This window comes from Scomber japonicus, chromosome 16, assembly GCF_027409825.1.
Source record: "Scomber japonicus isolate fScoJap1 chromosome 16, fScoJap1.pri, whole genome shotgun sequence".
NCBI classification, from domain to species: domain Eukaryota; kingdom Metazoa; phylum Chordata; class Actinopteri; order Scombriformes; family Scombridae; genus Scomber; species Scomber japonicus.
Window position 1 is genome coordinate 7028899 of NC_070593.1, and position 13490 is coordinate 7042388.

The window sequence follows — 13490 nt, forward strand, 5'->3', positions numbered from 1 at the left end:
TATGTGCCATCTGGAAAATGGCAGAGGTAATCTAATCTAAAGCTAATCTAATGATTGGAGGAGCAAAGAAAAGATTAAATGGATGGATAGATATCGGTACTTATATGTTTATGTAAGAACACTTTATGTTCAGTGTGGTGATAGATGAATAATGTCTCAGAGTGCTTTTCTTTAATACCTTCAGTTACAAGAAAACAAGAAACCAATTTTACAAATCAAAGTCTGTTTACAGGTGTTGGATAATATTACATATGTGCAAAAAGTTGTATAAAGTATTTTATGGCCTCATAAAGGCAGCTGTGTAAAGTTTAATACATGATTTTTAAACTTAGCGTACAAGTTCCTCATTTCTTCTTGAGGCTACAACCGGTATTAGCATAACAGAACATAACCAGAACAGTACAGTAGAATGAATTGAGTTGTGTGGCATTGTGGGTAATGTAGTCAGCATGCTTTGACAAGGAAGAATGAATACAAAGATAAAACAAATCTTTGGTTCTGCTGCATTGACGTTTATCATTAAAAAAAAAAACTCTTCATCATGAATCTGATGATATTACAGGAGTGTGATGATATGATGGAGCACTTTTATCATTGAAGACACATATAATGTTGGTTAATTGTAAAAAAAAAAAAAAAAAAAAAAATCAACTTACTCTGTTATCTAGCTGCTCTCTTCTTCACTACTCAATAGATCAGAACATATTATATATTTATACTGATTATATCTAAAAAACACAGAATATGTATTGAAATGGTTACTTCGTGCCAGCTGCTACTTATGTTTTTGTTCATTAATGATTAAGATGTAGATTATATTCAGTCAGTGTTTAATCCATAAAAAGTCTGCTTGGGCTGTTTCCAAGACCCTGAGGCAACGTCTTTGTATTTCATTTGTCCCGACCAACAGTCCACAACCCAAAGATATGTAGTTTACTGACATTGAAGATGAAATGAACCAGAAATATTTGCATGAAAGAAACTAGAACCAGAGAATTTTTTTTAAAATTGCTCAAAACAATTAATTGACAATCAAAATAATTAGCGAATGATTAATCGATTCATTGTTGCAGCTCTAGTCCACATGAAAGTCTGCTCAGCTAATAAAGGACCACGTAAATCTTCAGTTCAAGTAAAAAGGAACAGGAAGTGTTTGTTCTTCTCTTTTACACATATTGCACTTTGCATGTTTGATCCTGATTCAAGTCAAGTGAAGAGATTCTTCTACACAGTGACAAAGACTGTCTATACAATCAGATAAAAAGATAAACTTAAAACTCATCTTTGATTTGAAAATTAGGCTGGTCTTCTGGTTTGAAGTCTGGATCGGGACTCCCGTCCTCGCTGAGGATGCGGGAAGCTGTGTAGCCCACAATGGGATACTTTGTTTTGTACGTGCCTTCAAATACATCATCCAGAGACTCCAGCTGTTCCTCAGTGAGGCCCGTCTGAACACGGAAGATCAAAAACATTAATTATAAATATTGCATTTATTTACAACATTTAAAGTCTGTGTAAAGTAAGAATAAATATGTGTTCTGAGTTTGACATACCAAAGAAAAGTGTGTTGTTAACCACCCTGCCGAATTTGAATGATTAAAAAAATCACCAAATATGAAATTAGGCTTCAAATTTGTGTAAAACTCAGCCTTTTTCTCTGCTACCAAACGCTGTGGGATTGCCCGTCGAGTTCGCTGAAACCCCGCCCCCTACCACGTGTCACCTGTCAATCAAAGTCACCACCTCTACCAGAAACATGGACGCTACATCTGAGAGCTTTCTGCCGCTAATTCAGCTGCTAGCTCGGCGGCTAACTCGGCTGCTAGCTCGATGGCTAATCCGGCTGCTAGCTCGACGGCAAGCTCGGCTAACTGGCTAACTGTAGACTGTAGTAGTAGTAGTGCTGAATGTATTTACATCTCTGCAGCAGCAGCAGGGCAGGTTTATGCTAATCAACCAAGTGATTAGCATAAATATGACGCCACTATAAGAACTGCCGGACAATTATATGACTTCATATAAGCATCCATAATCCCTGGATGCCTATGAAATCATTATTATGTTATTTGATTTCATAGACACTCAACAACTGAACCAATATAGCCTGATCTTGTTGTTTGACATAACTTCAGACGACATAAATACATTAAAAAGATCCGTCTAAAGGCATTTAATTGTTTATGACTCTGGGAAAGTGGAAAAAACTGTAAAATTCTCCAAAATTGTATAATAATCTCCTTTTGATAAGTAATGAAACATAATATTTGAACCTATATTTGTAGCTCGCCTCTAATCCGTAAACCTCTGATTTAGCTCACACTGCACACACAATAAAAACAATTATCTTCTTCTTTGCTCAACTCTCAGGTGTCAGATGTCACGTCGCTCCCCTCCCATGGGTGTAGACGACAACAAATAACATCCTATCCCCTGGGAAACAGAGGTGGTGTCAGCAGCACAAAATGACTCAAACTCACAGTATCTGATATCAGGTCTTCTGGGTCAAGGGACATCTTGGCCACAGCTCGGGTGGAGTCCTTACCAACCAGGGCGTTGTACGGGGCATCTTTGCCATAAAAGTCTAAGAGAGGTAGAAAGAAATCAGGGCAGAAAGTAATGATCAAATTCATGTGTTAATTGGTAGTTTGTTTGGTTAATAAAATATCAGGAAAGTCTTAATCTCCAACTGTTGATTATGATCAATTACAAAAAGTCTAAATTCTCTGATGAATATTTTCTTGTTTCTTGACAATAAAGTGAAAATCTTTGAGGACATTTGAGGATGTGAACTTGAGCTTTGAGAAGTAGTGATTGACATTGTTCACCATTTTCTGACATTTTATTGAACAAACAACAAATCGATTAATAAATAGACAGATTAATATATAATAAAAATATTTGTTAGTTGTAGATCTACAGAAAATGATGAATGAAAACATCTTCTTATGTCTGGTTTTCTCTGACTAAACATATAATTCAGCTTACTATCACCGAAGAGGAACAAAACCAGACTAATATTCACTTTTGAGCAGTTGTAATATGAATATTTTGGCAATCTTTTGTTATAAAATGTCTCAAAAACTATTAATTTAATATTGAAATAGTTGCTGATTAGTTCTTCTGACAGTTGACTGACTGATTAATCGACTAGTTGTTGCAGCCATAACATAAATATTCATATATTTGATTATTTATTACACATAAAGAAGAAAAAAAAAGCATGATATAAGAAAAGTAATACAAGGAAAGTATTATAATGCATGCAGATTGTTTTAAGATTAAGAAAAGAAAAGAGAAATGTGCAAAAGGATCTAAAGTGACCCATAAAGGCTTGCCAGGCAGCAGACATACAACATAAAAACTTAAGAGTAAAGAAATACAAAATACAATACAAAAACTAAGGTAACACCATAAAAAACTACTGTGAATATTTACAGTAAATGCAGCATCTAAAGAATCAGCTCTAACTATACACATGTTTTAATTCAGGCTTGTTACAGTGCATTAGGATGACTTCACACTTCACTGGTATTCATGAAAAGATAAGACATGAAAGTGTGTTGGTGTGGGTTGAAAATCACATTCCTGGCTTCAGTGATGGATTTTCATTTTTTATGTACCTTTTCCTTTGGTGACATCAAACACCACTCCTTTTACTGCCATGTAAATAGGCAGTTCCTCCTAAAACAGGGAGGGGAACAATGGAAAATATAGATACACTGTTATCAAAGCTGTCCGGATGTGTGGATGGATGTACACTCACTCAGACACCCACACATACACACACACACACACACACACACACACACCCTGAGGTGGAGGTTAAAGTTTACCTCGCTGCCGTCGTACCTCTTCAGCTCCTCCTCAGTGAATAATCGGACAGGTTTGGAGGCTGGTTTGTAGTTTAATTTAAAGTCTTCTGCTAAAGTCAAAGAGAGGACCATCAACAGGACACATATTCGCGCTGTTGCCATCGCAGGGTCGCTGTTTGGACGAGTTTGATGCGGAAACTCTTGCAGACGCTTCACTGCTACTATATTGGGTTGATGCTGCGTTTATGGTCGTAGGAAAAATGAGAGTTGAAGGTAGGACGTCAAGGGCTGCCACACTTTTTATGGCAGTTACGATAAATAAATAAAAAGGGTAAACAAGACATGTCATCACTACTCTTTTCATCCATATCACATGGTCTTTACAGTTTTCACACTCTGAGTTATACTGAGGGATTTTTTGTGCCATTTTATTGTATATGTGTGTGTGTGTGTGTGTGTGTGTGTGTGTGTGTGTGTGTGTGTGTGAGTGTGTGTACTGTGTGTAATGGATGAAGTATTCAGATTCATTATTTTAGTAAGAGTAGAAATACTTTTTAATTCTCTGTAATGTGATCTTGGGTGACTTGAAAGGCGCCATCAAATAAAATGTATTATTATTGTTATTATTTATTATACTGTAATCTAATTTAATATATAATTTGAACCCAGTGATTTTTACTGTGTGGGTTGGCTACATGGTTTAAACCATAAAACTTCTTAAATTGGATTTTTAAAAATGTGTTTACTGAGAAAATACATACATGAAATGTTTATCTCATTCACTTTTTTAACTTTGTCTGTGACTGTTGAACTTACAGCAGTGGTTCTCAAAGTGAGGTCTGGGGACCATCAGGGGTCCTTGGGATCCCCAGCAAAATAGGAATAATTTATTTTCAATATAATCCCATCCATAAAGTGACATAATGACAGAAAGTATGACTATTTTGGTCATGGGTTTCATACACTTTCTGTAATAAAACATCTGTAAGCAAAAATCTTATTGGGTGGGCGACCCTGGGACTAAATTATATCAAATGGAGTCTGATAGGATAAAACAAGATAAGATAAGATGTATCTTTATTGAACCCGCTTGGGAGAAATTCAAATTGACACAAACAGTTTGGTGGGAAAAAAATAGCAGTGTAAGGATGAAAGTGAAAATAAATAAAGTAAAATAAAAATGAAACACTATATACAGTAAACAATCTCTGTGTAAATAAATCTACAATAAATAAATGTGCAATATGCAGAATATATACGTGTGTGCAAAGGTCTTTTTCAGTGTGAACAGTTTCCCCAGCAACACCTGAAGGCAGCATTAGGTATCAACAGAAGGCAACGAGGAAACGACGTCAAGGAAACGAGCCTTCCTATTGGTCCGCAGCCTGGAGGTGCCTCTTATCATGGGATGGGCTTTGTGCTTTATCGCTGTTTCCTAAAAAAAAAAAAAAAAAAAAGAAAACCCTATGGGTGAATGGTGTGTCTCCTAATTTGTCCGGAATACTTAACGTGAGCCCAAGGGAGGGGTGACATGATATATGCTTAAAACATGTATTCTTTACTTATTAAAAGTAGTTTTTTAGACTGAGAACAAATAGCCAGGCGCCTCACCTGGAAGAGCAGGATAATAGTTTCGCTTGACTGGAACAAAGTACAGAGCACAGAGGAATGCTCCGGAAAGAAAACTCCCGGTCCTATCAAGAGGTAGGATACTGCTTTCTGTGAGTGTGTGTTTGTGTATGTGCATGAGTGTTTGTGTGTGTGTTTTCAGTGTTTAGTCTTAATATTCCGAGGAAGATTTGTCTTAAATTGAAATTCCCTACACATTTCATGGTCCTTAAAGTGTGCAGCTGCCTTTATATCATGTGACGGTTGAGCTGCTGACGGAGAGCAGCTTCCTACAACATGAGAAAAACAGCTGACTTCATGTTTTCTTGGAGTGCTGATGATAGTTAAATTGGATTTACACCCTACACACACACACACACACACACACACACACACACACACACACACACACACAAAAACATGCTGTGTGTGCGCGTGTGTGTGTGTGATATCTATCATGTTTTCATTAAAAACAAAGTGGCTTTATTTTATCTATGAACCCAAAAACATCCAGTTTATTATAGTTTAATAGTTTCACAAAGAAACCAGAAAATATTCACATTTGAGAAGCTGGAATCAGATCATTTGGACATGTGTTTATTTAAAAAATGACTCAACACTGTTGGAAAAATGTTACACAGGTACAATATGGTACAAATCACAAGGAAAGAAATAGAAAGAAGGGGTTCAGTTAGTTTAGGTGATTAGTGCCATCTCATATTTGGGTTCATAGTTGTTAATGTGGGGAAATAAATCCTAATAAATAGACTATTCATTGACTGGCAGAGTGTAGTTTTGCATGGTAAACTATATATTAACATAACAGATAATTCCTTAAAAGCCAAACATGCTGTGTAATAATATTTTCATTATTCAAACTTTAGGTCAGAGTCATCTTAGAGAATGATGTGTATAATGTCACGAGAGATAAATGACACAATGTACGTTAAGACACTATAATTGACTCTTCATAAGCCTCAGAGTCCTTTAAGACCGGTGGCTTAAACATGATGACGTGTTTACAGTGTTTGAATGTAACAGTCAGTTGTTTTGTCACGTTAAGCCCACGCAGACTTAAAAGACAAATGTTTCAACAATGCAACTGAGATAAGAACAAAACTTCCTACATTACATTTGAAACAAAGACCTCTGTCTCCTGTATCAGAGTCTGCAGATGTAATCAGTCACATAAAAGGTTAGCTTCCTAAAACACAGCAGAAGGTTTTTGAAATAATCATTTATCCAGAAAAAGGCACTATTGTAAAGGTCATTTAATTGTATACTAATATCTGGAGAAGTTCTGTGTAATTTGCAGGTATTTTGAAGATCATGTTTTAGGACATTTTACAGAGAGTTTGGTGCAATTAAGTACAAATAATATATATATATATATATATATATATATGGGTTTATAGTTGTTCATTTGCAACAAAAACCCAGTATGAACCCAGATATCATGAGTGGGCTCTGCTTTTAGTTTAGTCATTTATATTTTATTCTGTTATCTTTTTGTTATTATTGCCAATAGGCATGGGATGATAACCGTGTTCAAGGTATATACCGCGATTTGAAAAAGCCACGATAACCGAAACCACCAAATTTTCTGTCATACCGTTCCTAAGGTATGAGCTGTTTTTTGTCTTGTCAAAGACAGGAAGTGCTGGTCAAAGACAGGAAGTGCTGGTCAGAAATCCCTCAGGTGGTGCAGTTGCAGCGTAGAGTATCACGACCCCCACACTATCATTACAGTTTATATTCAGGTTAAATTAACATGTCTGTCTTTATTTTTCTTCCTTTTAGGAACATTTTAGAGCTGTAATCGCAATACCACCATACCGTGAAACCGTGATATCTTTTCTTATGGTTATCATACCGCCAGAATCTCATACCGGCCCATGCCTAATTGCCAAAACAGATACTGAAACTAGAGAAAATTGGATAATGATATATATTAACCAATGTTTACACAACCTACACTACCTGGAGCTCTCTTTGGACTTTTATAAAGTGTCAATATGAGATTTGTAGAAGTCAGAAAGGGGAAGTCTAGTATATATATACAGTATATATATAATGCAGTTTATATATCACATTATTTCAAATGTAGTTAACGCTGGTCACTGTTGATATATTTATTCCCCCTCATCGCAGACCATTTGATTTTATCACAACACACAGATCATCTTATCAAAGAAGTGCAAAGTACACTTTCACTGGTGCCATGGCTTTTAAAGGTACACATTTCTTTTAGGTAGTCGTACAAGTATATATATTTTGTGAGATTTTATTCAACTACATACCTTTGAAACAGTATTGACATTAATTAGGGACCTTGGTATTAATATCTATAACAAAATAATCTACAATCAAGATCCACTACGTAGCTCTTTATAAGTGTCGTGCCATGGCTTTTAAAGGTACACATTTCTTTTAGGTAGTCGTACACTCATTACAAGTATTTCTATTATATTTCGTGAGATTTTATACTTTTATTCAACTACATACCTTTAAAGCAGTATGGAAGTTAAATAGGGACATTGGTATTAATATCTATAACAAAATAATCTATAATCAAGATCCACTAAGTAGCTCTTTATAAGTTTACAACTGAAACTGAAATGACAGATATATACTGCTGAAACATGTGACATGCAGTTTAAAGCTCACTACACTGACCTGGAAGTTACTTGTAGTTGCAGAGTAACATTTGTAAAACATAACTTATGAGGTGCAATATTCTACTTTACATCAACCAGCATTATATATAGCATGTTAAACCTTCCACAAGATGATTTTACAGATCTGATTGGAGAACTTTCCTTTTGGATTTCTCCACTGATGCACAACAATAATGAACCAACCTTTACTACTACTAATACTCTGCTCTCTTTTCTGAACATTACAGTTCAATAATGATGATGACGATGATGAGGAAGAAAAGACTCGGTCTCCGGGATTTTTTGAATATCCCGCTGAAGACCTGGAGGCCGACGACCCCAACGACAGCATCTCAAGAGGTGATAACCCAGTAGTGCCTTATGGTGGATGCTCTTACCTTTTTAAAAAATCTCACAGTATCACGAGTTCATACATTTTTAGTTGTTACTCTGCTTTAATGAGCCGCTAACTTCTGGTTTTTACCTTCCTGATGATCTAAATAAGAATAAAACTGCATCATTTGATGGTGGAGTTTTAAGATAATGATTCAGCCACTACTTCAGGTTCATAATTATTCCATTTTGATTAAGTATTTGAATGAAATTACCTTTAATACAACCATGAAATTTGAGCTTTTCTTTTAGTAATGAGTTGATTCACCTCCCTGAACATTTCTCTGCTCTGCCCTTTTCTTCAGATGCAGAGGACGACATCAGTGGAAGAAACCCATCGATGAAATTTAGCAAAGCCTGCCTGAAGAATGTCTTCACGGTGGTGCTCATCTTCATCTACCTGGTGCTGACCGCCGTGGCCGCCTTCCTGGCCTACCAGACTATCTCCGACTTCTTGGACAAACTCAATCATCCCGTCATGTCTGTCACCTACAAAGAGGTTGACACGTTTACCGCTCCTGGTTTGTATATTTTAACTTCGATTACGATTAATGAACGATTATCTCCATCCTTGATGAACAAATATGTAGTTTCTTTAGTTTAGTATTTTCCACTGCTGCCCTCACACATGAGGATCTTTAGGGAGTGAAAATAAAGATGTTTTAAGGTGTGACTAAGCTGTGGTTAATGTCTAGTTTAGTTGATCAGAACTATGAAAAGATCATGGTTTCGGTTAAAATGAAGGAAGGAAGGGAGGACAGAAGGAAGGGAGGAAAGAGAGAGGAAGGAACGAAAGAGAGAAGGAGGGAGGAAGGAAGGAAGTAAGGGAGGGAGGAAGAAGGAAGGAAAGGAGGGAGGAAGGGAGGGAGGAAGGAAAGGAGGGAGGAAGGGAGGAAGAAGGAAGGTAGGAGGGAGGGAGGGAGAAAGGAAAAGAGGAACTAAGGAAAGAAGGACAGAGGGAAGGAAGGAAAGAAGGACAGAGGGAAGGAAGGAAAGAAGGAAAGGAAAAGCGGAAGGAAGCTGTGGTTAAAGATCATGGTTTGGGTTAAAATGATCACTGGAGACAAGTTTTCAAATTCCTTAAAGATATGCAGCCTTTGTTGTCATGACAACAGTGAACACCACCATTAATTGACATGAGCAAGATTAAGTCGATTAGAGTTTCTAAATGTCGGTTTCGATTATTTTTCGATTCATTGCCCAGCCCTAGCAGCAGGGTAGTTTTTAGGGGTAATTCAGCTCCATTAATAGGTTAGTAGCTATCAGCCAGTGAATGTAAGTGACAGTCCTATATATGAAGCTTCAGCCGTCCAAATGAGTCAAATCAAGTAGGTATCTTTAAATGTGTCTTTTTAGTGTTAGTGTTCCTATTTTTGTTACTATACTTCCAGCACAGCTCAACAGGGAAGCATAATAGGGAAATTTAATGCTAAAAATACAGTAAATGTTGCAGATATCCACTTGATATGACAAACTGCTGAAGCCTCAAAATGACTGTGTATTTTGGCCTCTATCGATTAAATTAAAAGCACATAAATCTGACTTGCTTAAACCAAACATTTCAGCTGCAACATGTTTATATCTAATTATGTTTTGTTTTTTCTTTGAGCAGGTATCGCTCTGTATCCGGGCAAAGCTAAGCTGCTGAGCTGCAAACATCACTACCATGATTACATTCCTCCCTTGGTGGATCCAGGCAAGCCTCAAAAAGGGGACTGCCTTACTGAGGAAGTGACTTACATCGGGCCCTTCACAAATGAAACAGTGGTCAGTCGTAAATACCTGAAGTTGGTGGTTTCACAGACGTTGATTTTAAAGGGGGGGTTGCTGAGGAAGAGATGTGAGGCTTTCGGTCAAAAACAAGTACTCAGACATATTATATTTAGACTGTAAGTTTTCTTCAGTATCAAACTAATCCAGTGATAACCGTCTGTACGCTAACGGGTGCATTGTGAACAGGAACTACTGCTAACGGCTAATTCTGCATACTTTTATTGGAGCCTGTTTGCCAAAATTACACAAACAGTGCTCCACTTGGCAACAATCATACAACCTGTTTACATGCCCCAAAAGCATTATGGGAACTGTAGTTCCACAATTAACAACATGATTATCCCCTAAATCATAAAGACAAAGAACAAATAATAACAACAATGTAGTGACAAGATCTATTGATATGAACTTAATTTCATTTTACTATCAATATGTTTATGATATTAATGCTCAGAATTGTATATTCCAAGTTGAAATGATCCCAGTTGGTTTCATTTACACAGCAGTGAGTCGGACTGGTTACCTCTCAATATAGACCTTACAGTCTATTTGTTAAACTGACCCATTGTGATTTCTTTGTTTTAAAGACTGATAATACTAATTCTCAACTTCTGTGTCGTAGAGAAAAGCTCTGGTGGTCCGCGGCCCGACTGATGTCAGAAACAAAGAGTTGATCTTCATGCAGTTCAGTCATAATGAAACAGACGAGGACTTCAGCGCTCTCACCTACATGCTTTTTTCCAACTTTAGTCTCTTGACTTCCAGGTAACAGCAAACACCAAGTATTGATCCTGTCTGGTGTGATTACTGAAATACATAGCTGCTGATACCTTTTCATTTGCTTAACAATGGAGAAGTATTTATGATATTTAAAAGTCAATTAAGTAAACTGTTATGTCACTGACAGCTTATCTGAGGCGCCATTGTTATTCTCCTACTTTATAATATGAAACTAAAGTAAAGATTGATTTGTAAAAACTATTAATGTGAACATGTATTCAGACTTATTTAAGTGTAACTGTGGTTTCTGTGTTTCTCTAGTACCAATAAATCAGAGTTCATGAGGGATTGTGAGAAGAATTACTCGACGTGGACCTTCTCTGGAGGATTCAGGACCTGGGTCAAGATGTCTTTAGTGAAGACATCGGGGAAAAGCAGTGACTCGGTGGAGTTTCGTCAAGAGGTATTTATGTCTAACTGATTTACACATAGTGGCGTGTATGATGAAATGTTGATTTTTAAAAGCTTTAATTTAATCATTTATGTTTGGTCTTCTAGTCCACTGTGGTCAAATTCAATGACAAAAGACCTGAAGCAGAGCAGGCCAATGAGCTCTACTTTGCTGTCTTTGAATGGCGGGATCCTTACATACAAGAAATCCGACTGGTAAGTTCCCCGAAAACGATTTAGCTTGTTTTATCACTGATTCGTCTCTATCAGTGTGTCAGTATCTAACACACGGCTTCTTGCTCTCAAACAGATAGTGACTGCAAATCCCTGGAGCTCCTTAGCCATTCTTTGCGGGGTCTTCATGGCTCTCTTCAAGGCTGCTAATTTCGCCAAAATGACCGTTCGGTGGATAATCAGGATGCGTAAAAGGATTCTGAGGAATAAAGAAAGAGAACTGAGCCAAGTTGCTGCAGAAAAAAGGGAAAGATGAAGTGATTTGAGTTTCCTCTTTAACTTGTAATCCGTGGTGAGGATTAATTACAACAAGAAGTGTTTATCCATCATATAAATCCATATTATTTTAAAGTCTGTTTGCTTAAACTTGTCACATTTTAAAAATGAGTAATTGTTCTAATTGAATATCACTGCTGGCTCAATCACTTCTTTAAAATGGTCACTTTAACATTTTTTTCTTGTTGTTGGTCTTGAATCTCAAAAAATGAAGTATTTTATCACTTTATCACTACTTTCCAAAACATTCCTGGTAATGCAATGTTATATGCACAAAAAGGAAATTGTGTCTGGAAGCTGAGTAAACATAACATATTTGTTATGGTCTGAGGGTTTGGAGGTTTTATTGTGTGAAAAACTGAGAAAATGTGAATTGTGGTCAGAATGTTTCTGGATTTGAGATTGGTTCTCATGCTGATCATTTTATTCTAAAGGGAATATTGAAGAGTGTTGTTGGTGGGTTTCCTACTTTTTTTAAAAGTAATATCACACTCATGCCACAAAGCATTATCATTATATTGATAACTCTGAAGGGATTTCTCTTCAACCTCTTTTTCTTCTGTCAAAGTAATCTGCTGTTTGTTTTTAAGTACTGCTTTTTATTTTGTTGTACATTTGATAAATGTATCAGGTCTATTGTTGAATTTACTTGAATTGATGTATAAATTGTGATGTATGAATAGGACCATGATCAATGTTGTGGGAAATTTGGAGAAATAAAAATATTTTTTTAAGCCTGAATTTTAGAATGATTTGAGATTTTATGAGAGATGTTACATGCCATAAAATGATCCACTTAAAATGAGTTAAATATCTGATTTACACATATGCCACCTTAAACTATAATGTTATTATAACGTTATACATTATAATTATAACTTATCAAAGTACGGAGTACGGTAGTACTTTATTTTAATATTACACTCCTTCATACTTCTACTACATATAATAGTATAATAACTTTGTACTAAACTAAAATGACAGCTTTAGTTATTTTCCAGATGAAAGATGAAACCAGTGGTTTCCAACCTTTTTGTCTTTTGATGTCTTACAAAAAGCAGTGTGTAGTCAGGGTCACATTTCAGACGCTATGATTTGTAAACAGCCCCACCAAATAGTGAGTTTTCCCCCTAAACTTCTCACACTGTTTCATTTCAATAAATGTTCAAGTGACCCAATTTTTCAGAAAAAATCAACGATATGAGAAAATGTTCAAAAACACTGGAAACAGATTTGTGTATCAGAACTTTGTTTTTACTTCTTTCTTCTCCCATTAATCATCTCACGACCTCTCACATTTCTCTGGTGACCCTTTGGAGGGGCCCCACCCCTAGGTTAGGAACCACTGGACTAAACTAACTAATTTTACTTCCAGCAGCTACAACAGCAACATGCTACTTTAACACTGATGCTTCAGTATTAATTATCCAATGATGTCACAACAGGCTAGCAAAATAATTAAAGTTTTATACAATTTTTTTAAGGAAAAAAATACAATAATTATTTATTTATTTTTTGGAGTGCTGAGATCAAATTCAGTGGTGCGTGAGCATTCCTTAAAAGGGTC

General features: G+C 36.2%; 2 protein-coding genes across 2 annotated transcripts; one reads left to right on the forward strand and one right to left on the reverse strand.

The window, feature by feature from the left end:
* Positions 1 to 1271: 1271 nt before the first annotated feature.
* Positions 1272 to 4071, reverse strand: nenf (neudesin neurotrophic factor). Its single transcript, XM_053335926.1, has 4 exons — positions 3834 to 4071; positions 3621 to 3681; positions 2478 to 2581; positions 1272 to 1448 (listed from the first exon to the last, which is right to left on the reverse strand). Exons 1-4 carry the CDS (start codon positions 3972 to 3974, stop codon positions 1272 to 1274), a joined length of 483 nt encoding a protein of 160 aa, XP_053191901.1. The 5' UTR covers positions 3975 to 4071.
* A 1197-nt stretch (positions 4072 to 5268) lies between these two features.
* On the forward strand, positions 5269 to 12656 carry pacc1 (proton activated chloride channel 1). The gene is made up of 8 exons (XM_053335430.1): positions 5269 to 5516; positions 8326 to 8437; positions 8776 to 8991; positions 10083 to 10237; positions 10866 to 11008; positions 11285 to 11426; positions 11522 to 11629; positions 11724 to 12656. Exons 1-8 carry the CDS (start codon positions 5481 to 5483, stop codon positions 11901 to 11903), a joined length of 1092 nt encoding a protein of 363 aa, XP_053191405.1. The 5' UTR covers positions 5269 to 5480; the 3' UTR covers positions 11904 to 12656.
* The last annotated feature ends 834 nt before the right edge of the window (positions 12657 to 13490 follow it).

Excerpts from the sequence above, each read along its gene's own strand:
- nenf (XM_053335926.1), bottom strand. The coding sequence starts at position 3,974 with ATGGCAACAGCGCGAATATGTGTCCTGTTGATGGTCCTCTCTTTGACT. Across the intron at positions 3,682-3,833 it reads AGAGGTACGACGGCAGCGAG|GAGGAACTGCCTATTTACAT; the intron begins GTAAACTTTAAC and ends TCCCTGTTTTAG. Across the intron at positions 1,449-2,477 it reads AAGACCTGATATCAGATACT|ACGGGCCTCACTGAGGAACA; the intron begins GTGAGTTTGAGT and ends TTCCGTGTTCAG.
- pacc1 (XM_053335430.1), top strand. The coding sequence starts at position 5,481 with ATGCTCCGGAAAGAAAACTCCCGGTCCTATCAAGAG. Across the intron at positions 8,992-10,082 it reads TGACACGTTTACCGCTCCTG|GTATCGCTCTGTATCCGGGC; the intron begins GTTTGTATATTT and ends TTCTTTGAGCAG. Across the intron at positions 11,630-11,723 it reads ACATACAAGAAATCCGACTG|ATAGTGACTGCAAATCCCTG; the intron begins GTAAGTTCCCCG and ends GCTCTCAAACAG.